The 24,994-nt window shown below is 31.2% G+C and overlaps 2 protein-coding genes across 3 annotated transcripts; one reads left to right on the top strand and one right to left on the bottom strand.

Annotated features, from left to right (window-relative positions):
• The first annotated feature begins 4,193 nt into the window (after positions 1 to 4,193).
• On the top strand, positions 4,194 to 9,265 carry LOC130976166 (C-terminal binding protein AN). Its single transcript, XM_057900941.1, has 7 exons — positions 4,194 to 4,918; positions 6,022 to 6,175; positions 6,276 to 6,406; positions 6,999 to 7,781; positions 7,928 to 7,975; positions 8,201 to 8,314; positions 8,869 to 9,265. The coding sequence occupies exons 1-7, from the start codon at positions 4,361 to 4,363 to the stop codon at positions 8,938 to 8,940; spliced, it is 1,860 nt and encodes a 619-aa protein (XP_057756924.1). The 5' UTR covers positions 4,194 to 4,360; the 3' UTR covers positions 8,941 to 9,265.
• Positions 9,266 to 11,043: 1,778 nt separating this feature from the next.
• On the bottom strand, positions 11,044 to 18,178 carry LOC130973311 (uncharacterized). 2 transcript variants are annotated; one of them, XM_057897783.1, is made up of 10 exons: positions 17,129 to 18,178; positions 16,929 to 17,027; positions 16,555 to 16,751; positions 16,138 to 16,331; positions 15,896 to 16,001; positions 15,437 to 15,759; positions 13,985 to 14,323; positions 13,643 to 13,727; positions 12,011 to 13,549; positions 11,044 to 11,312 (listed from the first exon to the last, which is right to left on the bottom strand). In XM_057897783.1, the coding sequence occupies exons 1-10, from the start codon at positions 17,188 to 17,190 to the stop codon at positions 11,158 to 11,160; spliced, it is 3,099 nt and encodes a 1,032-aa protein (XP_057753766.1). In that variant the 5' UTR covers positions 17,191 to 18,178; the 3' UTR covers positions 11,044 to 11,157. The 2 variants fall into 2 exon arrangements, with proteins under 2 accessions (XP_057753766.1, XP_057753763.1); XM_057897780.1 differs by having other exon boundaries at positions 13,643 to 13,730; positions 17,129 to 18,177.
• Between the last annotated feature and the right edge of the window lie 6,816 nt (positions 18,179 to 24,994).

Here is a 24,994-nt window from a genome sequence, read left to right as displayed (position 1 = left end):
TTTCTTTCCTTTGTGAGGCCCAAGCCCAATATTTTGGGAGTGTATTCTTGCACCCTAGTGTCACAACCCTCATTCAGTTTTTTGAGGTCTTTTGAGAGAAAGAGAGTAGCCACCAAAAGAGAGGAAGAAGGGGGAAAACAGAATTTCCATTTTTGACCAAATCAGTAAATTTTAAATGGCAGTTTCTCAGTTGTTCACCGTTGGATCGGTTTGAAATTTAAACTGCGTGTTTCTATCATCTTGTTCTTCATTCTGGTTGGTGAAGATGTTGATTGGAGGTTTGCAGTAGGAGAAATTGGCTTCGCAAGAGAGAAATTAGGTTTCCCATTTTTACACAGAGCAGCAATCTTTGAACGAAAATTTCACATGATTTCACCGTTGGATTGATGTGAAATTTGGACTGTAGATTCATCACATCTTGTTCTTCATTCTGAACGGTGGAGATATTAATTGGAGGTCTGAAGAGGGAGAAATTGGCTTCGACAGAAGCTCTATTTTTTGGGTATATTTCATCTTCTTGCTTCTCATTTATGAGCTTTGGTGCTTTGATATTTTGGCTGGTTATTTGCACGTTTTTGTTCTTTGTTTGAGACTCTCTTGTACCTCATTTGATTATAGTAGAGCTATTTTATTGGTTTGGACAACCCGTGGTTTTTACCTCTCACATTGAGGGAGTTTTCCACGTTAAAATCTTGGTGTGTTCTTGTTATTAATTTACTTGCTATATTTGCTTGTTATAGTTGCTGCTATATTGTGTTGTGAGTGCTTCCATATTGTTCTTGTGTTAGACATTTGTGTCGTTTTCGCTACTAGGCTCTTTTATATGCCTCTTACAACTTCAATTGGCCGAACTCAAGGGAAAGGGGAGCTACATCACCATCAACTTCTACAAAAAAAAAGTGATACCAATGTGTAAAAGAGGAGGATACGAACACTTTTATCGGATTAGATTTTTTATTGGATTATCATCAGTTATTTGATTGATAATATGTAAAATAAAACAAACTCAATATTCAAGGTTTAAATATTTAATGTGCTACCAAATTAGTAATCTTCTTAATAATTATGAGAATATATATAATATTAAAAAACATTGCAAATTTTATTAATTTAATATATAAATACTTTAATTATTTATATCCTAGTCTTACCATCGATATATGTAAGTGACGGATTTAAAAAATTTTGATAGTGGGGGCAATAAATAAATATATATATATATATATATATATAATAATTTTTATAATAAAAATATTATGTATACATAAAAATTAGTTATCAAATTATTTATTAATCATTATGTATTCGTATATAAATATATGTATTGTTTAATTTATTTTTAATGTGTATTACACAGATAGTTATTTTCGATGTAAATATAACATGATTAGTTTTTATAATATCTCATTTTACAAATTAAAATACTAAAATAATCATTTATAAATAGGGTAAAGTATGTTTTTTGTCCTTAAAGTTTGACAAAAGTTTCAAAAATATCCCTAAGTTTTATTTTGTTTCAATTTTGTTCCAAAAGTTTTTGATTTGCATCAAATATACCCCTGACGACTAATTATTCAAAAAATGTAAGATCGATTCAACAACAATTTCATAAGAACAACCCCTCAACACAAGCAAATCAAGCATAATTTTCATGCATTATTGTTATATTGATCTTAAATTTTTTGAAAATTTATCCTCTGAGGGTATATTTGATGCAAATCGAAAACTTTTGAGATAAAATTGAAATAAAATAAAATTTAGGGATATTTTTAAAACTTTTGCCAAATTTTGGGGACAAAAAATATACTTTACCATTATAAATATCTGTCTTTTTATATAGCATAATGCTACATATTCATATTTTTTATTAACCAAATACAATCAAATTTGTCTAAAACAACAAAAATCAGTTTTGACTAATATTATTTTAAATTTTATTGTTTAACTTAGTTAGACTTAGTTCATAAAAGACTTGGATGTGTAGTATTTCTTTTACATATATATAAGTAAATATTTATTTAGAAATTTACTTCTTATACAATTAGAAGTCAATTCTTATTGAGATTCATAGTTGAAAAAGTTCTTTCAATTAGTGTAGTTGTTAAAAAAAAATTAAAACTAATATAAAAAAAAATAAATAACACTTTTTCGAGTTGATTTCTAAGAAAAAACACAAATTTTATTTAAATTAAGAATTGGTCATTCTAATAATATCTAATATGAAATTTTTAAATTGACTATGAAGTACCAAAAATTGAGTAAAAAATTATTATAGAGTCAAATTTAATAATTAAATGGAGGCAAATAAATATTATTATACTGCTCAAAAAAATTTCAAATCGTATATGTACATACGTCCGTCCAATATGTTCATACATCTCTACACGATTGTTTTAGATGAAAACATGATGTGTGTTTGAATCGAAATAATATATAAATACAAAAACTTCATGGGATCATCAAGAGTTTATATGGAAAATTAATATTGATCACCTTGCATTGTTAGATATTTATTCCACGTTATTTGATCCTTCCATTTTGATATGGCGCTTCCATTTTCTATCAAAACTTTTCTCTTCCTATTCGGTAACCAACATATACAACCTTCAACTATAAGGAACTTCAAATATATAGATCATCATATCAAGTCAATAAAATAGCAAAGGCTTAGATTGTCTTTGATTTTGTTATTGCTAACACCATGATGAAGTATCACTTCTCAAAAGAAATAAGGTGTTCTTTCGAAGTGAAGTATATCATACGTTTTTAATCATGACAGTATTTTGGAATTCATGAGGTCAATAATGAAAGCAAACCTCTCCATTGTTAGGTGATAATTAATACTGCAAAAGTTTATTTTCCCTTGAAAGCTTCACCATTGCTGGATTTTACGTTATCCTTAAATGTTGTAGTGAACTTAGGTGAAAAATAAATGAGATCTAATTAAAGTATGTTATAATGATGTGTTCAATTTAAAACTTTTCATATGTTACAATGACTAATTCGTCCGGTACTGAGCTCGAATTAAGAGTTTGTCGTTTGCCAATGAGTTGCTGTATACACAACATGGAATTTGAACTCCGACACTTATTTAAACAGACTAATGAACTAACTATTAGACCAATCTTATTTGGTTTAATTATAATTATCTTATGGACCAATACTTTTTGTCTTCACAAGTTGGGCCTGTAATGGACTTCAATGCATCGTTGTGACCTATGAGATGGGGGTTATTGGTAGGTGAGATAGGTGAAGCGTTGAGTCTGTCTATGTTTGTAGGCTTTGTTTTAATGATTCTCTCTCAGCTTTATAATTTAAACAAAAAAATAAAATGAGGCTATATTTTCAGCCCAATTAGTGTTTACTTTTCAACTGCATCACACCTTTATTTTTCATATGCAAACCAAAAAGGGCCTGATTATTGGGCTCTATTATTGTTGCGATTTTTGTGATCTCTAAGATAAGTAAGTCATAATAACGTAAATTGCCCAAAAAAAAAACCTTAACAGCGTAAGTATTAGTGAACTTTTTTTATTAATTAAATATGTAATAATCAAACCAACGTTGAATTGGTCTACTAATTATTTCACTAATTGCTTAAATAAATATTGACAGTTCAAACCAAGTTAATTAGTTAATTATTTTTAATAATATAATATTATATAATTGAATATTTATACAAAATTATTTGGTAGTACATTAAAATTAGATTGTAAATTAATAATGTAAACCACTACTGCCAAAAGAAAGTAAATTATGTATACATCATCATATTTTGGTTAAAAAAAAAAAGAAAAGTCTCGTAAAAAATTTTGTAAATCAAGTTTCAATTTATTATGAATCACTTTTTATATTTTCGTTTTATTGGTATTGTCATTGATATTTAATTATTTATAGAGCAATTGATGTTTATAAAGCCGCTACAAAGAGTAGAGAATTAGATTGAACCACCGTGATCCATCCTAGTTTATGATGTACGTTTCCATTTCTTTTGACAGTAGTAGTTTATGCATTTTTTCTATTTTTCGGGTAAATCACGATACAAACAACTTTTGAATACCTTCATCATTTTTCATTTATTGTACTTGTATAATAATTTTTAAATTATTTAATTTTGTAAATTATCCTAAATTAGTTTTCACTTATTAGTTTGTAAAAACTAAAAAGCATTGACTTGAAATAAATATTAAAAACAAAAGGGACGACACTTTGATTTGGTGGTGACTGGTGATGAGGCTTGGCAGAAGCGGGCGATCTGCGGTGAAGCAAAGAGCAAAAAGTGAAGAGTAGAGAAAAGAGGAACGCAGCGAATCACAGAAACTGAGAGAGAGAGAGATAGAGTTCGGAATTGTATGCTGCAATGCCTCATCGTAACAACCCTGCGCCACTTCCCTTAGTGGTCACCCTAAATTGCATCGAGGACTGCTCCATCGAGCTCGAATCCCTAACCGGCGTCGCCGCCGTCGAGCACGTCCCCCTCAGCCGCCTATCCGACGGCAAGATCGAATCCGCCGCCGCTGTCCTCCTCCACTCCCTCGCCTACCTCCCACGCGCTGCCCAGCGCCGCCTCCGCCCCTACCACCTCCTCCTCTGCCTCGGCTCCTCTGACCGCGCCGTCGACTCCGCACTCGCCTCCGACCTCGGCCTCCGCCTCGTCCATGTCGACACCTCTAGAGCTGAGGAGATCGCTGACACTGTCATGGCCCTCTTCCTCGGCCTCCTCCGCCGCACTCACCTGCTCTCCCGCCACGCTCTCTCCGCCTCCGGCTGGCTCGGTTCCATTCAGCCGCTCTGCCGTGGTATGCGGCGGTGCCGAGGACTCGTACTTGGCATCGTTGGCAGATCTGCCTCCGCCCGGTCGCTTGCAACTCGCAGCTTGGCATTCAAGATGAGCGTGCTTTATTTCGATGTTCATCCGGTACCACCACCTCCGCCTTCTTCTTCAATTGCTGGTTTTCCTTTTTAATTATATTTATTTGTTGTAAAAAAAGTGAATTGAAGGAATGTCCATATTTTGAAATTTGAACTGGTCAGTGGTGTTTCCTTCTGTGGATTTCATGCTTTCATTTAATAGGTTCGTATATTCTTCTTACATTTGATGCAATTGGTGTTTGGCAGCTAGGATTCATGATTAGGATGTTAATTTTAAGAAATGGTCGGTATTTTTTACTCTGCTTTCTTAACACGAGGCTTTTGGTCTAGTTTGAGATCTCCTAGTTTGGATTTCATGGTGTAAATGTATTTGTGAGTGATGGAGAGTGGATTACGAGGAAGGTAGTAAAATAGGTTCCTAGGAAGTAGGAAGGTAGAGGGAGATCTAGAAAAACTGTAGAGAAAACTCTTAAGAGAGACTTAGAATTTAGCAGGACAATATGTCATTGATTTAATGATTCATGACTTTATGTTGTTGACCACCTGGTGGAACAAGACTTTGTCGCATATAATTATGAGTGACAGTATTGGTGAATATGTGAAGATTATGATGCTTTTGTTTGAACATGAGGCTTGGGTTTTGCATGATTGGTTAGGCTGTTTAGTTTATTCATTTCATAATGTTGTTATGCTATTCCTTGACATTGTGAGATTAAGGTCCAACTTTGTTATAATTTTCGTTGAACCTTCTTTACTCTGACTTTCAGCAATATGTGAATGATATCTTTGCTTAGGATTCCTTGTGGATTAGGGCTTTTGTTGCCTTAGCATACATGTCACATACTCACATGTGCATATTACACAATTAAATAACTAATATGCATAAAGTGACTGTTTACTTCTGGGCTTTTGCTGATGGGGATGACCAAGGGTAAGGCTTGGATTTGTTGTAGTCTTCCACTTCTAGATGTGTATCAGAGTCTTATAACTTGCATCACTTATTTCCTTGGAACATTGGTAATCTGTAGCAACCTAACATGACATGCACTTAGTACTACTATCCAACTCCCGTCCGTTGCAAATAGTAAGCCTGAACAGCACAATTGCTATTATTTTTGGCTAACTTTTTCCAGCACCTTGCACTTGCAGGGAAAAGGGACAGTGAGCTTCCCTCCAGCAGCACGAAGAATGGATACTCTTCATGATTTACTTGCTGCAAGTGACCTTATATCACTCCATTGTGCTCTAACAAATGAAACAATGCAGATCATTAATGCTGAGTGTCTTCAACATGTAAAGCCTGGTATGTATACAATTATACATATTTTAGAGATATTTATTTGAATGTTAGTTATTATGTTTGAATTATCTTAATTATTGATGATATTCCGATATTTCAACAGGTGCTTTTCTTGTAAATACGGGTAGTAGTCAGCTTTTGGATGATTGTGCTGTAAAGCAGCTCTTGATTGATGGAACCTTAGCTGGATGTGCTTTGGATGGTGCAGAAGGGCCCCAGTGGATGGAAGCATGGGTATGGTAACTTTAGGTTTTGAATTCTTTAACTTTCAAGGTATTATAGGAATTTGTAAATGTCTAACCAGTTGAGTATTTTCTAACTTACGTATAATGTTTCAGAGGGTTGAACTTTAACGTCTGTCAAGTGAACATAATATTCTCTCTGGCCGCATAGAATATCATATCATATATTTTCTATATGAGGTGATATATGTTTGCTGTTTTTTTCACTATATCCATGTAGTTGCTGTTTGTGTTTCTTGTTGTGTTTGAAATAAGCAGCCTTTAACAAGTTGCCACCCTAGGCTGTCCAAAAACTGATGAAGAATAGAGTTATTACAAATGATAACAGTGATCTAGCATGTATGCAAGCTCTGGTCCAAAAACAGGACATTGTTCAAATTGATTTTGGCATTTGATAATTCTCTCAGAGAAAAAAATGAAGCAAATGAAAAACTGTATTCTGAAGATAAAGTGTAGGTTTCGCAAAAGTTGGTCAGCATAAATTGGATTATCTACTTATATTGTATATTTCTCACTATCTGTTAGCATAGAATAGTAAAATATAATAATGAATGATGCTAACATCTATTGCATGTGTGCTTCAGGTTAAGGAGATGCCTAATGTGTTGATACTTCCACGAAGTGCAGATTACAGTGAAGAAGTCTGGATGGAGATAAGGGAGAAAGCAATATCTATATTACAGACATTCTTCGTTGACGGGATTATTCCAAAGAGTGCCATGTCTGATGTGGAAGAAGAGAGTGAGGTGGATGATGAAAATGAACAATCTGATCAACAGTACAAAGAAAATTCTCTACAGATTATTGTTAGAGAGCAACTAGATGATGTTCAAGTAAGCCCAAGTCCTGAAACCTCCCAAAAGAAAGGAAGCATTCAAGTAAAAGAATCTTCATCCCAGAACCAGGTTTCAAGTTTGACTCAGAGTACATCCACTAGATCTGAAGGTAGGCGCAGCAGGTCTGGTAAAAAGGCCAAAAAGAGGCATACACGTCAGAAGTCCCAGCCAAAACCAGAAGATCCATCTGCACTGGAGAAAGAAGGCACATCTCAGAGAGACGATACTGCCATGAGTGGCACAGATCATGCCCTAAGTTCCAGCTCTGAAGATTCAAGAAGTAGAAAAACTCCAATAGAATCGTTGCAAGAAGCAACTGCCACTTCAGTTCTAGTGCCAAGCATGAGACTTAGTGGAAATTGTACTGAACTTTTAAGAGATGGATATGTCATAGCCCTTTATGCAAGGGATCGCCCAGCACTTCATGTATCAAGACAGAGAGTTAAAGGTGGTGGTTGGATTTTGGATTCAATGTCAAGTGTGTCAAAAAGAGACCCTGCTGCACAGTTCCTCATAATCTTCAGAAGCAAGGTTAGTTTTACAGAAATACACCCATCCAATCAGCTTGGTTCCAGCTTGCTACAAATAATAATTTAGAGCGGTATATCCTGTCTTTACTTTTAGCTTTCTAGTTGTAATGCAAACTAGCTGATATCAGAGTGATGCATTTATTTCAGGACACAATTGGCTTGCGATCTCTTGCAGCTGGTGGAAAATTATTGCAGGTAACTGAATAGAATGCCAAAAGTTTCTTAATTTAAAAAATTGTGTGGACTCGACAGTTATGTTAATTACTAATTCTTTTATGTACTATATTGCTACTCTAAATATTCTATTTCAGATAGTAGCTAGAGATTTTTATGCATGGTTCCTTCCCCCAATTTATATTCACATTGCTAATGCAATGAGAGCATTTTAATTTGGTTACATGGATCCATTTGATTTTTCAGATCAATAGAAGAATGGAATTTGTATTTGCTAGTCATAGTTTTGATGTTTGGGAGAATTGGACGCTGGAAGGTTCCTTACAGGAATGTAGACTGGTGAACTGTAGAAATCAATCAGTAAGTTCTCTTTGTCATCTTATTATGTTGCTGTTCACAACATATTGGTATAATGGTACAAGAATCATATGTTTCCCCTTTAATTTCCTAGCTACTTCTGAAACAAACTTAATTGGCTGCATTTTACATTGAGGATTTCCAAAATAGTTATTTGATTTATTTCCTTTACAAACCTATCTTTTTAGATTCTTTTCACATCCATATACAAGAGAATTTGTGTTGGTGAGGTCTAGAAGATATCTTAGTTCCAAGGGATCATTGTGTTTCTTGACTTACCCTTTTCTTGCAAAACCTCATTGCAAACTCGATGCATTGGGAAATTACTTGTGTCTTATATTTGGTGGTGTGGTTATGGAAGATATTGCCTTTGAATGAAGTCATCACTCCTTGACATCGCACTGTTCTAGTCAACCATTACATTATAATTACATTCATTTTGGTCTGTCATTATTTTATGCGTTATTTAAAGGGCTGTGATAATATTTAAGTTGGTGATTTGGTTCTTAAAATTTCTTCAACCTGATTAGTTTATCTTCGTTGATACAAATCCATAGGCTGTTTTGGACGTGCGTGTTGAGATTTTGGCAACTGTAGGAGAAGATGGAGTAACTCGTTGGATTGAATAGACTGGTATGGTGAGTTTGAGCTTATTTCCTGTCTGGGTCTGTATTATTTAAAACAAAAGTGATGAGCTTCTAAATCTTTCTTGTGCCCAGCGGTATTTGATCTCCAAAAAGTTTCCTTATGGAAAGATTGGAATGTATTTGTAGTGTTGAGCAGACCTCTCTTGGTGATTTTTTCTTCTTCCCTTCTTTCTTTTTTACTTCCTCCTCCTCTTTCTCCTCCTTGTTTTCTCTTTCCTTTTTTTACTTTTTTTCTTTCTTTTTCTTTTTTGGGGTGATGTTATCATTGATTGAGGAAATCCATGAGATTATATTGAGTGTGATGAAATCTATGCCCTCATTGCCCTGACATGATGCGTATTTATTCTAATGTCGATCATTGAACTGTTTTTGAAATAATGAACTTAAAAGTAGAAAATAAGAAAGGGGAAAAATTATTTTTGATATATTATTATTATTATTATTATTATTATAGAAAAATTGTCAAGTGTGCCGATATACCGGTGTTCTAGTAACTTTTAACCATTGATTTTAATTATAAAAAATATATATAATATATATAATTAAGATCAATGGTTAGAAATTATTGAATCACCGGTGTTCCGATATACTTGAAAACTTTCCATTATTATATAGGTATGATATGACATCCGGTATTTTTTTTTTAATGGATTGCATCCTTTGTTTCCCGGTGGGCTAACATTGTAAAATTCCGAACAAAAAATAAATAAAAACATGAACAAAGAATAATTTGGAAATCAAATATAATGAACATGAAACAATTTCTAAGATTATTCCATGTTCCATCGAATGGTTTAATAGACGTTATGTTATGTTATTATTATTTATAATTAAAAATACAATGAACAAAGAAAGAGAAATGTTAGGAGATTATCAAAATTTATTGTTTTTGGTTTTTATTTAACAATTAATTTAATTTTTTTAATTTAATTCTTTTAGACTGATAATCTAATAATATTTTATTCTATACTTTTAAATATTGATAACTAATTAATGACTAAAAACAATAAATTTATTAGTATTTTCTCTTTTTAATTTAATATTTCTTAAATTAGAATGCAAGTCCTCTTTTTTTTTCTTTCGACAACGAGTGGAGCCCTTTTTAATAGGTGGGCAGATTTCTACAATGAAAATTCATGCAGTGGATTTCGGATTCTCTTGCGTATAAAATGAGGTCATAAAGATTAGTATGCACTATGGAGTGCCTTTGCATGAGGAGACTCCTCTTGAAGTTGGTAGAGGCAAGTGTATGTATCGATAGAAAGTGTGATCCGTAACGGATGAAGCAGCTTAGCTTGATTCCACTGTTTGTAGCACAACTGAAACGTTTTGAGTTTGAGTATTTACCCAAATTGGTCTCTAAGAAATTCTAAAATAGACATTTTAATCCCTAACTAAAATTAATCACTCCGTTAACTCTCAACATTTTCTGGTGTCAAACAAATTGATTTAATAGAGTGATTAATTTTAGTTGAGGACTAAAACGTCCACTTCAAAAATTTTTAGGAACCAATTTGGATAAATACTCTTTGATTTTAGATATGTCATTTCAACATTGTTACACTGTATTTACTTGATATAAGACTGCCAAAGGATCGACTGATCACTCCTCTCAAAAGTTACATCCCCAGATCCTCTCAATTTTCCCCCCTCTTGCAGGAAATTTTCTTAGTCCCACTTAAAAAAATTTTAATAGAACACTTCATAATACCACTTGAAAAAAACTTTGGGAAAATACATTTCCTACTCTCCCATGTGCAACAATATCACGTCAAAAATGGCAGAATCAAACATATGGGCATCAAAAATAGTAGAATCAAACATGTGGATGAAAAAAGGTTAACATATTTTCTCAATTTCAACTATTTTATTTTAGGGTTAACATGCCACACGAAGCACTCTTAAGGTTTACCTCATCAATTTAGTTAAATATCACATCTGGTTTTTAATCTGAAACCCTAGTATGGGAAAGATCCTTGATCTTTTGTGTCGCCAGAAAAGAGTCAGCAAATTCAAATCCTAGCAAAAACATTCCAATTAATGAGAATTTACTACTTTAAAAAATAGAAAGTGAAAGCCAACTAATCTGCAAAAGAAAAGGATGATATTGAAAACCCATATTTCATGCATGAGTTATAGATGAGCCACAACACGGGGAGAATACAATTGTAGTATACACATCAACAATGATAAAATACACTATCTATACCCAAAACCCAAGTCTAGCTCTTGACCATACATTCCCCCCTGGCTATGCCCTGAAGCATGGATTGGCTTTGAGTTTGCCCTCAGCTCCATCTCAAAAAGCCTCTGAAGTGCTTCTGGATGATTTCTACCACCACCTACTTCTGGCGCTGATAACAATAGTCCAAAAGGAAAAAGAAAGTCAGGATTGAGAACACAGCAAGAGACTAAAATGATACTTTGGATCATGGGATCCTATAATTGGTAGATGTTTGCCGCAGCAAATCTGGTGTCTTTGACATTTTTGCAAAATAGGTTGAGAGCAATATGCAAGATAACTTTTGTGCATAAATCAAAGGGAACAGTTCAAAACAAAAATATGGCGGATTAGGGAATGGATCCTCTCATTTTTTTCTCTCAATTGATGTTGTAAAGTGTGATCTTTCACCATACATTTTTTAAGTGGGATCAAAAGAAAACATGTAGAAAGATATTGTATGGTAAAAGATGACACTTTATAACATCAACTCAGAGAAAATTTGAGAGGATCCATTCCCAGTGTATTCCATTTGATTGAGGCAAGGATGATTCAATAACACCTTTAGCCATCAAGCCCAACAAAAAACACATGCAAGAACAATGAAATTACATCAACCTGTAGATAATCATGCATGCAAATAAATAATTCACATGTAACAATTATATCAAATCATGAAAACAGATTATTCCAAATTAAAAAAAAAAAACAAAGATCCATAATTCACAGTCATCCAAATAAGTTAGGGCGTGTGAAATATTCTGACCACTGAAATCTGCGACAATCATACAACAGAGAAGCATGATACTAAAGCACATAAAATGGAAATACCTTGCACTTGCATTCCAGGGCCAAAATTAGGATGCTGGTGACCACTAAATGGGATGCCTTGCATTGGGTTCGGTTCCTGCATAAAACCAGTCATGGGGTTGCTTGCATGAGGAGGCATTGGCCCACCCCTCGGGAATCCTCTTAATAAATGAGGAGGGGGAAGGTTCCCCTGCATCTGCATCTGTTGAAGCATTGAGTGCTGAGCATGATCAAACCCAGGATTTGGTTGATGGAAAGGAGGACCAAGCATATTTCCAGGAAATTGATGATTTGGTGGAGAGTCATGACGAACCATGCCCTCGGGAGTTCCAAGCTTCATATAAGAACTAATATGGGGACGATGAGAATCCATTTGATTGAACATTGGACCCATGTGATTCATCTGAGGGGGATGCAGCTGTGGAGCTCTTTGGACATTAAGATTATACGGAAGCCCGGGTTCCCTCATATCATAAGGACCGGGAGGGTATGGTAGACCTTCTTGATTTCTCACAAGTCGTTCATCTCTAAATCCAGGATTCAGAGCAGCCAGCTTTCGGGTAATGTCAATAGATGTGTCTTGGGATAAATCTGTTTTAACTGAATTTCCAGCAGACAAAAAGTTTCGAAGAGGATCACCAACTGAAAGCAAGCTGTCTTCTTCAGGAAGGTGAAAATCACGACGCCGATTGAAACCACTGATATTGGAAGTCTCATTTTCAAGTAGCAAAGGATTAAGATCTCTCTGGGAATCACCATAACCTAACCATTGCTCCTCTAATCTACTTGATTTTGGTTGATGAGATTTTTCTGAAGTAACACCACTTCCATGCCTGGCCAGATGTTCACCTGAAGAAGTGTGAATAGTGTCTGAGGTAGGAAAAGGAAATAACATCGAGTCTGAAACATCACCCCCTGCAGATCCAACTGAACCCCTTTGAACAGAAACAGGTGCACCAACTGATTGCAACTCCTTCATAAAAGCTGTCCCAAAAAGGGTTTCCAGGGTCAATGTCTTTGATGAACTGGAAACATCTGCATTTGCTTCTAGTGGATTATCAATAACATTGCCAGCAGTGGCTACTTCGGGATTGAGCACCTTGTCGTTAGAATCTAGAGTGGATGAGAGTTCCACATCTTTATGTGAGGTTCCTTTCTGTAACAAAGAAAGGAGGTGGTGGGATGCATGATTATCTATATTTGGAGTTGACGGCTCCGTCTTTACATCAGAATCTTTGTCCTGCATGGGCTGCTTACTAGACGAGCCATTCTCACCAACTTGTGACAAAATTGATTGTTCTAGATCTTCACAAGTAAGAACCGCTGGTACAACCTCGGTTTTCTCACTCTTGTAAAATTGTTCAGAGTTACTAATATTGGCATGTGCTACACTTGATGCCAAGTGCTCACCAACAGGTTCAAGATTTTGTGAAGGGAAATTAGGTGTAGTGTGCTGGGTTGCTGTCATATTAGGCATCTGCAAACCGCCTTTTTCACCACCAACAATAAGTGATAGCAAGTCATTTGGCCTATGTGTCAAGTCATCTGCTGACTTCTTTTCTGCACCATGTTGTGTGGAGATTTAGACAATAATCCGACATGAAGTCAAATAGTGCGAATTGAAAATATTGATGCACTAAATCACCATCATACCTGTACCTTCTTCAACAAACCAATGAGCAAACTTCGAAGATTGGAAGGTGTTTGGACTCCAAGGCTCATCTGCTTTAGCATCAGGCTGCTACAAGAGCATAAATAGTAAAATCCACATTATTGTTACAAAATAACAGCAGAAATATATAAGACTTGTAGAAATCATAATATCTCTAACCTACTAGGTATAATAATCATTTTCAATGAAACGTCTGCCAATTGTGGCTTCTCAAATGTATGTAAACCCAATCACACAGAAGAGTAGTTCATCGACAGATCACAAGTTCAGTGAAAGCTTTCTTGAGATTACTGATATGGAATTCGAGTAAGTGCCACAATTACCTCAATAATACTAGTTGGTTTTCCACTGTTTAATGTTGAAGTATTGCCACCGAAAAGCTTGAATAGGATAGAATTTGAGTTTTCTTGATCAAAACCTCCTGCAGCCTCCTTGCCTTTTACGTCAGCATTAAGCTGAATAAATTCACTATCCTCTGATGATTCCAAAGCTTCAGAAAGAGCAGATCTCTTCCTCACTTGATCAGCCATTCCAAGTTTAATGCCTGGAGTATCCACAGCCGATAAATCTGCTTCCTTCACTGATAATGCTTCTTCTATGTTTTCAGAATTCATATTGAATGCATGACTACCATTTGTATCCCCAGGCTCAGACGGCCCAACCTAGTAAGCACCAGAAGAATCAACAGAGTATAAAAAGAAAGCCTAGAAGAATGACACATTTTCGTGATTAAAACACATTAAAGTGCACTTTAAACATATAACAAGCAAAAGAACAAATCATTTGGTATCAACATTCTAATCTGATACCATTTGAACTAGTGACATCGGATTCAATGTGAATTATTAAAAATTTAGGAAGACATTATGCCATCCTTTCAGTTTAAATTGATTCCTAATATTACTAACTTTATCTTCATGGGGAGAAATGAACATTTGGTACTTGAATATTATACATTTCAGTGAAGGATGGTTTTGAAACAACAAATCACAATCTAGAATCTTCTAACCAACTGTAGTTAAATGATGTTAGTGACAATAAGTCAAATTACAGTTCACTACCCCAAAGCATCTCCTTAATTCTATGAACAATTGAACATTTTATTGCTCTCCATAGACTCCATGAGATTCCCTAATGTTTTGTCTCCTAAGGATTAGACCTGAAACCAACAACGTGCATGTGCTTGCTGAGGTTCCAGACTCGGATTTTATTTGTCTTGAAATTCCCAGCATAAAAGAAACATGTCTCCTGGACCCAGTCACCTTTTGCTTTTAAAATAAAAAATAAACATCACAAGACTTGGATCACTCTCCAAACACTCATCCACACACTAAAATTATACGACACAAAACACCAATAGGATAAATTATAAATTTTAAATTATCAGAGAGGAATAATGATTTAAAATTATAAAAAAAAATCATCTTGAAGCAAGTAAAAAATTTATTTATATAATATGGTTTTCACTTTTAGATCTATACAGGCCTAAAGAAGGTTCAAGTAAATACATAAAATATCTTATACAGAAAATCATGGCTACTTTAGAAGTATTCAGGCCTCATAACTCTGAACAATAACAGAAAATCAGAAATTCCCTCCACAGACATAAAATTTGTACAATAATGGCTAGTTAGACTGGAGAGGAAGTTGCATGCCTAATTCAATACTTTAAGCAACTAAGACTTGAGCTTAGGATTTGAAAATGACAGCATTTTAAGATTAATTATGCATCAAAAACAATGAATAAGATACAAGCCAAAAATGCAACTATCTACCTCTGTTGCGCAAATGTTAGACGATGTTTTGGTGACTGAATTCCTTTCCAACATTGCGCCTCCAAAACCAGGGGGAACAAAACCAGGGGGTACAAGTGGTCTAGCAGCTGAAGGAGCATGTGAAACAGAAGATTTCTCATCATTGCTTAATGCTGATAGATTTGCAGCAGGCTCCACTGACTCATCATTTCTATTAATTAGCTTTTTCTCATCATCATCTAGAAGTGAATTGATGTCAAATTCATCCTTACTCTTGCCTGGGTTCAGCTTATTCTTTTCTTGGAAAGATTTCTGCTGTTCCTTTCGCATCAATTCAAATGAAGCTGGCAAGAAAGTTGTCATCCAGTTAGTTAAATCGATAAGGAAAAACTTATGAATGACCCCAAGTATAATGATAAACATAAATAGTGAGAACAAATATTGCCTCTGCCACAATATCTTCCAAAAGAAAGTCGTTACCTCTCCTCTTTCTTTCCTCTTCCACCCTGTCCTCACTCGTACATTCCAAAGAACCGAAAGTTTCATCATTATAAGAGTCATTAGTCTCCCTCCGAGAGTGTGGTGCCTGAAGGCATCCAAAGCCAAAAGATGAACCAGACACACGATATCAATTCTCTTGTGCGCAGCTCCACCGAATGAAATGAAAATCATTCTCCAGAGTTGATACTTATGTTGTTTAAGATATAACAACTGTAACTAACCTTATAGGGACGTGGGGGGTGATAAGGCTCATTAGATCGATTTAGCTGGTGGCTGTCATTAGCTCGAAACTTGGAAGCAGACAACCCAGGTGAATACCCAGTAGGTCTTGGAAAAGAGCCACTACCAAGAAGTCCATCATGCTCAGGGCTTTGCCATGATCTGCGAGATTGGTTGCCAAAACGTTTTCCAGAATCTATAAATTGACATGAAAATGAAGTACATCAACATAATACAACAACAACAACAACAACAACAACAACAACAACAATAATAATAATAAAGAAATCTTCTTACAGAAACAGATTTAAAATAGCCTTCTATATCAGTCTAAATAGTTGAGATTTGTTAGGGCAGTTGTGGATTCCTTTACTAAATAAATGAGTATTCTATTCTTATTAATCAACTATAGAGCAAACCTGAATCCCATTCAGATTGAGAATCACTATCTTTGTCAGACCGTCCCGAAGAACGGGATTCCCATTTTCCATGGACCCCGCGCGAAAAACTATCACTTCGAGTGGGAGGGGATGAACTGTATTCATTTCGTCTGAAACTATGCATTGACAAACCACCAGTACTTCTCTGTCGTTCTTGGGGTGCATCTTCAAACTCACTGTTTAAACAAAGGGGCATAGATCAAAAACAAAAACAAAGCCTAACACAATAATGGAAGAGCACCAATCACCAAAATAGGGTATATAAGACAACATAAAGAAGCAAAAAAAGATGTAGCATTCCGGCATTCGCTTTTCAAATTAAAAATTGGACGATGTGGTGTCGCAGAATTTACCTTAGAAGTGACCGATCAAATCCACTAGGCAACTCTCTGCAGACATCCAATCCACTGAGTGATAACATAAATTCTCGAGTATATGTTATTCTCCCCTTCCTGAACCACCAAACAAGATGAGTGTCTCATCATGACCATAATTTGATGAAACAAGTTACAATAAAGCAGAAATACTTATCAATAAAGGAAGAAAATTTTACTTCTGCAATCCATGATCAGTTGCATGATCCAACAAGATTTTATCTTCACTTTCCATGCTCATTTTTTTTCTCTCCAAGCAAGAGCTACGCCAAACGAAGCAGACGAACAATGCCAACTACCTCAAACTGATGAAAAATGCAAAACTATCAACTACCAAGAAGTGCACTAGTCACTACCCATCACTTATCCAATTCAATAACACAATCTCACACTCATTGAGAACCCAAACTATAAAATCTACCAAAAACTATTATGCTCCCAACTCCAACACCAGCACCAACACTAAAACAGAGTTAAGTACAAAGATTAATCAAACGTAACTATTGTTCTTCTAGTGCAAGCACAAGGTCAATCCTAGCTAATCCATATAACCCAATACAACCCTGAAATGGAAAAATTCTCAAATCTACCAAAGCTGGACCTGAGAACTTATATATACAATCACAAGCAGAACAATTCCCCACTCACTGATCCAGCTCAATCAACAAGACCTATCATCCATAACCCTCCCAAGCTTCCTCCTTTACGAAAGATTACCAATATCCATCACCTAAAAAGCCGTGAAAAGGAAAAGGAAACACTCAACCTACAACAAAATCCGCGAACCAAAGAGATTCAATCTATGTGCATATACACACGTTAATCGCCTCTTTGAGCAAAATCAACACAAAAAGGAAAAAAGAAAAAAAACTACAGGTTTTTTTATTGGAGGAAGAGATTCGATGCAAAAACTCGTGGAATACCCATGAATTCTGAGCTCCGAGAAATTTGTGCCTAATCTAATTGCTCCGCCATGGGAAATGGAAAACAAAAACAAAAAAAAAGGGACACAATTTAGGGTTTTGATTCTTTTTTCTTTTCAGAGAAATTATGCGGATCTAAGGTGTGAAATAATGTGAATCGATGAAGGTGAAGTGTGCGAAAAATTTTTTGGGGTTTTGCAGTGATGGATCGCGAAAGAGGAAGAGGGAGTAAAAAAAAGAGCAGAGGGATTTGAAGGAAAGAGAAAGGTGTTTGTTAAATTAGTTTTTTTTCTTTTTGGTTTTCTACGCGCTTGGATTCTTCGCTCTCTGTATCTCCCTGATTTGCTATGCCTATTTTTACAGTCTCTTTCTTCAAATGGAATGGATTAATCTGTTAGATTAATTGATTACTAATTAATTAATGTAATTAATACTACATAAATTAGTAAAAATATAAATTTTAACTAGTTCTAAAAATACATATTAAGATTAAAAATTAAAAAATTATTAAAAATACAAAAAAAATTAAATTTTTAATACATGTATATTATAGTTATTAAAAAATTAAAAGTTTTTAGTTTTCACTAATATAATAATACAAACTTTTATTTTCGATGAATTATCGGAATAAAAAAATTTATACAAAACTAACTATATTTTATATGAACTGTATCTACAGTTATCCAAATTATTTTATATTTATCAGTTTATTAAAATTAAATTTAAAATAATACAAGATTCATTTTAGTTACATAATAAAGAATTGAATAATATATTTTTTTCTAATATTTAAATATCTTTAACGTTTAAATCGTCTTATCTTAGTCTTTAACGTTTTAAAATTGTTTTAATATTATTATGTTGTTAGTAATCTGTTAATAGAACTAACGGTATGACAATATTGAGATAATTTTAAAACATTAAAAAATTAAATAGAACAAAAATGATATATTATTTTTAGAAGAATTAACAAATCAAGTAAAATGAATTTTAACAAAATAAATTGTATTATAAATTTAAAATTTTTACTCATGCTTATAAATGGTTAGTAGATAAATTTCTAGAAAAAAAATATTGTACATATACAATAAAGTATAAATTATACATTTTTGTTTTTGATATATCGAACATTTTTAATATTTTATTTTATTTTTAACTTTTAAAAAATATTTTTCTTCAAAAATTTTATTTTTTTACGATAGAAAATGATTTAATTTATTTTTTTAATTTTTTTAATCAAAAATAAATTTATTTAGAATGAAAGTAATCTGATTAAGAGTAAAATTGAAAAAATAAATTTATTTAAAATAAAAGTAATGTCACAAAGAGTAGTTTATTTAAATGTGATTAAAAAATAATTGAATAATTATCTACCATAAAAAATTGATATTGTTGAAAGATAAAATTAAAATTTTTTAGAATTAAAATAAAATTTAATTTAATTAAATATTAAACAAGCTCGGTAAATTAAAGACAAAAAAATATAATTTATACTTTATAATATATATTATATTTCTTTTGCAAGTTTATGTACTAATTATTTTACAAGTATTTTATAATGAGTAAAAATGAAAAAAAGTTACTTAGAATAAAAGTAATATGATTAACAATAATTTATTTAGATTTAATTAAAAAATAATTAAATAACTATGTACCATAAAAAATAATATTATTGAATTTATTTTAAAATTAAAAATAAAATTTATTTAAATTAAATATTAAAAAAATTTGATATACTAGAGATAAAAATGTATAATTAGTCTTTATTATTTAGATCAAAAATCAAAATCATTCCTAAATTTTTTTTGAGTTCTAGTTCGTCCTTGACATTGAATTTTGTTTTAAAATCGTCATTTCCGACAAAAATACTTTTTTTTCTACTCACCATCATTCTCAATTCTCCAAGTTTTTCCTCTTTACTGCCTCCACTATTCCCAACCCCAACATAGAATAACAACGCAAAAACAGTAAGGCTTAGTTTGGTAAAGCTTTTGCTTTTTAAAAGTAGCTTATGAAAGCTGTCTTTTAAAAGACAGCTTTTTAAAAGTTGCAGCACTTACGTTTGGTAAAATCAAATTAAAAATGGCTTTTAATAAGTACAAGCACCATAATTGTGTTTGGTAAAACAGCTTTTAAAAGTTGAAAAAATTATAATAAACATGTTTATAACAAAAAAATATTTTTTTTTTCAAATTCTTTAAAATTTTATATAATATTTTAAAATAAAATAATGTTAAAATAAAAAATTCATAATAAACATAAATATAATAAATAAATTCTTCTATTTTTTAACTTTAAAATTTTATATAAGTATCATAAAATTTGTATGTAATCCAATGTTAGTACTGGGTACGTCCATTATCCACCTATGTATATTGGCTCACCTTTACAGATCATAAAAAATGGGACACATATCTCAAATAAACTACTCTTATGATTATATATCTATATTTACATATGTATATACATGTTGTTATTATAATTTGGACTAATGCTCATGCAAAGAAAAATTTATGATTGGTTTTCATCAACCTCTTCCCGTTTCAAAGAACAGAAAAAAACAAACAAAGATAATAGATCTACTGAAAAAATACAAAATTAACGCAAAAAAAATAATATAAATAGATAGAAGTTCATACCTAATATGTGATAGAGATGTATTTGTGTTGAAATTTGTGAAGATTAGGTTGAAAAATAAAAAATATATGAAGATTGTGTTAGATTTTATGAAGGTTAGGAAGAGAAGTTAGAAATATATGAAGATTTTAATGGCAATATAATAGCGGGAAATATGTGCGGGAAAATGAAAAAAATTTGGTAAGCACAGCTTTGAAAAGCTCCCTCCTAGGCGCTTTCAAAAACACTCCTAACTTTTAAAAGCCGCAAGCACAAGCACTTGAGCTTTTTAATTTACCAAACGTAAAATGACGTGCTTGAAAGCACAAGCACCTCCTGAAAAAGCTTTACCAAACCCAGCCTAAGTCAGTAACAACTTCCGGTGAGGGCGACAGTAACTTAGCTTTCCTTCTATTTTTCTTTTCCACTTGTAATCTATAAATTTCAGAAAAACACCCACCAGTACAATAATTAACACCACCAACAAACCCATTTCGAAACAAAATTTCTCCTCCAAATACATTCAACAACAATAATTTATTTATTTTGATTAACATAATTCAAACTAAAATTCGTAAAATAGGTAGATATTTAAAGTTGGAGAGAGCAAGAATAACGGATCTATCATTGCAATCTTCATCTTTGTCTTCTCTTTAACCATCTTTTAGCACACAATTAACAAATACATAGAGAAAAAATAGAGAACAAAGAGAAAAAAAGAAGAGAAAATAGAGAAGAACAAAAATAAAGAAGAAAGACACCGCTAGAAAAGAGAGGAAAGAGAAAGAGCATTGTGACAGAGAAGATGTGAATAGAAAAAAAGAACAAAAAGAAGTTGGAAGAGGGAGAAATGACTTCACTTGCGAGTATGATGAGAGAGTTTAGTGTTATGGACGATTTTGAACGCAAAATATGATCAGAGAGAGAAAGTTTAATGTTATGGACGAATTTTGAATGGAAAAAAAAAATTAGGAACGATTTTAATTTTCAGTTTAAACCATAGAAACTAAAATCGTATTTAATCCTAATTTATATTTTAAAGTATATGTATCATGTTCTTTTTTTTTTTAAAAAAACTTATTTATTAATTATTTTATAAGTATTATATGATAAGTAAAAATATTGAATAAGTAAAAAATATTAGTTATTTTACAAATATTTTACTTGATTGTTAATTTTTCTAAGAGAAATGTATCATTTTTTTCTAATATTTTCATCTTATTTAAGTTTTCAATATTTTAAAATCGTTTTAATTTTGTTTTACTGTCAACAACTCTATTAATATATTACTAATTGTAGGATAATATTGAGACGATTTTGAAATATTAATGACTTAAATAAAACTATTTAAATATTAGGAACAATTTTAGAACTTACTACAAATAATAAAGATAAAAATAATATTTTACTCTGAAAAAATTTACTCAATTATCCAATTAGATTATTTTTTAAATAATAAATTAAAAAATTAATTGTCTGTATAAAATTCTTTTAAAATTTAAATGACTGAAAATTAAATTTTAAAAAATAATAAGTAAAAATTTTAATTTTTAGATAAGCTAAATATACAAATTATTTAAGATATTTTAATATTATAAAAAATAAAACATTTTAAATTTATTATTTAAAAATTTATTTAAAATATAAATTCTATTAAATGATAATCTAAAACTCTTTACCGTATATAAAAATTAAACTTATAAATGAATTAATAACAATTTTTATTGTCATTTTTTTGTGTGATTTAAATAAATTAAATAAAAAAAATAAAGAAAACAAAAAAATACTTAAATAGAAGAAGAGTCCTTTGAAAACTATTCTTAAATATTTTTATTGTCATAATAATTTGACTTATTTACTTTTCTTTCATTTTTTTTTTTTTTTTTACTTTTGGTGCTTGAATTAACTGACTGATCGATTCTTGTGTATACTTATCTAATGAAAGGAATTTTCTATGCGGTAAATTTCATTCCTCTCTTCCAAAAAGTTATATGGCTAAAGTCTTGTATTATGACTTACGAGTTAATAAACTTTTTAACTAAAGTTGATGATGATAATAACATGAGATATGTTAGAGGGTATAATAAATTAATAAGTAGGGGTGTTTATGGTTGAGCTGAACCGAATTTAATTAGATTTTGAATTTAATTTTAAAATAATATTATATATCTAAATATTTTTATAAATTAAGTTTAATTAAATTAATTAATAAAATTTAAAATAATATTAATTATAATTAACTTTTATTATATTAAATCAATTTAATTAAATTTAATTAATAAAAAAACTTAAATATTAACATTATTCTAATAGAAAATCTTAAACGCCGGTAATAATAAATCATCTAAGTTTGATAACAAGTGATGTCAATTTTGTACGGTCATCGAAATTGACAAAAATAATTTGAATAGTTTGAATAAACAAATTTTATAACAAAAATAGAAGATAATTATAATCACATTAACAACCATAACCATGTGATTTATTATTTTTTTTAGAATTTTATTATATATTTAAGTCTTTTTAATAACTAAGGCTAATTAAATTGGTCTAAATCTAACGAAACTCATTTATATAATATATGCACAAAATTTTGTCATTTTTTTTTTCATATTTCTTCTTCGTGTTTTTTTGTACGCCTTCTCCTTTTTCTTTTTATTGGTAGCGCTATTATTGCGTTTTATTTTTGTTTCTTCTCTTATTATTCTTTACGTGATATTGTAGTTATTTATTATTCTTTGTTTGATTTTTTTATTTTATTTTTCTTAAAAGAGTGAAACAAAAAAAATTATAAGAAAATAAAATAAAGAAAAAGATGAAAAAAAAAAGATAAAAAAGAAGAAGCAGCAAAAAATGCAAAAGAGAAGGACGAAGAGTTTTGAATTATACTGAATTTATTAGAAAAATAACACTGAAACTTTTTAATAATAATACATAAATATTTTAGTTTTGACACCGAAATTTTATTATAAAAGTACAAAAATATCTTTTTTAATACTGAATTTTTTCTTCATTTATTCTTCTTTTTTTTATTTATTTTTTCTGTTGCTCTTATGTCTTTTTTTAGGAGTATTGTTTCTCATATTATATTTGAACAAATATGTCCGTATAGTATTACAATCGTATTTAGTTGAATGCACATAGGTTCTTCCTTTTTCTATTAATTTTGCAGCATTATGTATATTTTCTTCTTCTTTGTTTGATTTTTTTGTTTTTATTCTTGTTAAGAGAATAAAATAAAAAGAATCATGAGAAGGTAAAATAAGAAGGAGAGGATGCACAAGAAAAAAAAGAAAAAGATAATAACGAAGAATAAAAAGGAGAAGAAGGAAGAGTTTTTAGTTATCATTAAATAATTTCGATGCATTCTATATTTAGTTTTGGTGTATTCTGAATTTAATTTCGGTGCATTATATATTTAAATAAGGAGCACTTAGTTTGAGTTTATTTATGTGTCATCATTATTAAAGAATTTTGGTGCATTCTAGATTTGAATTGTTATATGTATAAGAAGAAAACGACGATAATGACAATAATGATAAGGATAATGATGATAAAGATGGAGGAGAATGAGAAGGAGGAGGAAAAGAAACGAGAAGAAGAAATTTAAATGAAAAAAAAAAGAAAGAGGAGGAGGAGGTGATGGCAGCGGTGGCATAGTTATCAAAATCGAACTGGTAATTAACCCGGTCATATGACCGGATCACTCGGTCAACCGATGAGTCGTTGATTCACAAAGTTGATCTGGTTATAATTAAATAAAAAAAATAAAATTATAAAAATAAAATTAAAATTAAAAGTAAAAACTTAGAATACATGTTTTTACAAATATATTACTAACAATTAAGTATCAAGTATCAATTCTTAGATAATTTATGATGCAAAACAGATAATAAATTAATTATTAGTACAAAATATTTCTCAATTTAAATAAACAATAGTAAAAAATATAGAGTTAATTAAATATTTTTTCGTAAATTGAAGGTATTCACAATAAAAAATCTAATTAGATATTTGAATATATAACTTTTTGAAAGAAATATTCTATTAATTTTAATATTTTTTACATAATTATAAAATTAAAACAGTTTAGGATCTAATTAAAAAGAATAAAAAATATAAGAACCTAATTAAAAAATTAATAAGACTATACCAAATTATAAATATAACTTTAATATGTAAAATATAAAATTACAACATTATTTAGAGTTTTTTAATAAATATTTTAAATAATTTATTTATCGATATAGATAATTTAGCCACTATTTATGTTTTATGTTCTATTACTTATCTCGTTAACCGTATAAATGAATTAATTACAAATATATCTCGTTTATAAATACAAATTTAAGCAAATAAAATGCATATATTTGTGAAATGTAAAAATTGATATACTCAATATATCTTATGTAGAGTATAATTATTTATATTATTAATGAGATATATTAAAAATAAATAATAAAACACAAAACTATAAATTGTGTTTAAATTATTTATATCAATAAA

Source organism: Arachis stenosperma, chromosome 4 (genome assembly GCF_014773155.1).
Source record: "Arachis stenosperma cultivar V10309 chromosome 4, arast.V10309.gnm1.PFL2, whole genome shotgun sequence".
Lineage (NCBI taxonomy): Eukaryota > Viridiplantae > Streptophyta > Magnoliopsida > Fabales > Fabaceae > Arachis > Arachis stenosperma.
This window is presented reverse-complemented; position numbering and strand designations above follow the sequence as displayed.

Coding starts and splice junctions, on each gene's coding strand:
- LOC130976166 (XM_057900941.1), top strand. CDS start 4,361: ATGCCTCATCGTAACAACCCTGCGCCACTTCCCTTAGTGGTCACCCTA. Junction 6,176..6,275: donor TCTTCAACATGTAAAGCCTG/GTATGTATACAA, acceptor ATATTTCAACAG/GTGCTTTTCTTGTAAATACG. Junction 8,315..8,868: donor TGAACTGTAGAAATCAATCA/GTAAGTTCTCTT, acceptor ACAAATCCATAG/GCTGTTTTGGACGTGCGTGT.
- LOC130973311 (XM_057897780.1), bottom strand. CDS start 17,190: ATGAGCATGGAAAGTGAAGATAAAATCTTGTTGGATCATGCAACTGAT. Junction 16,332..16,554: donor TCAATCTGAATGGGATTCAG/GTTTGCTCTATA, acceptor GTCAATTTATAG/ATTCTGGAAAACGTTTTGGC. Junction 14,324..15,436: donor CTAACATTTGCGCAACAGAG/GTAGATAGTTGC, acceptor GGTGCTTACTAG/GTTGGGCCGTCTGAGCCTGG.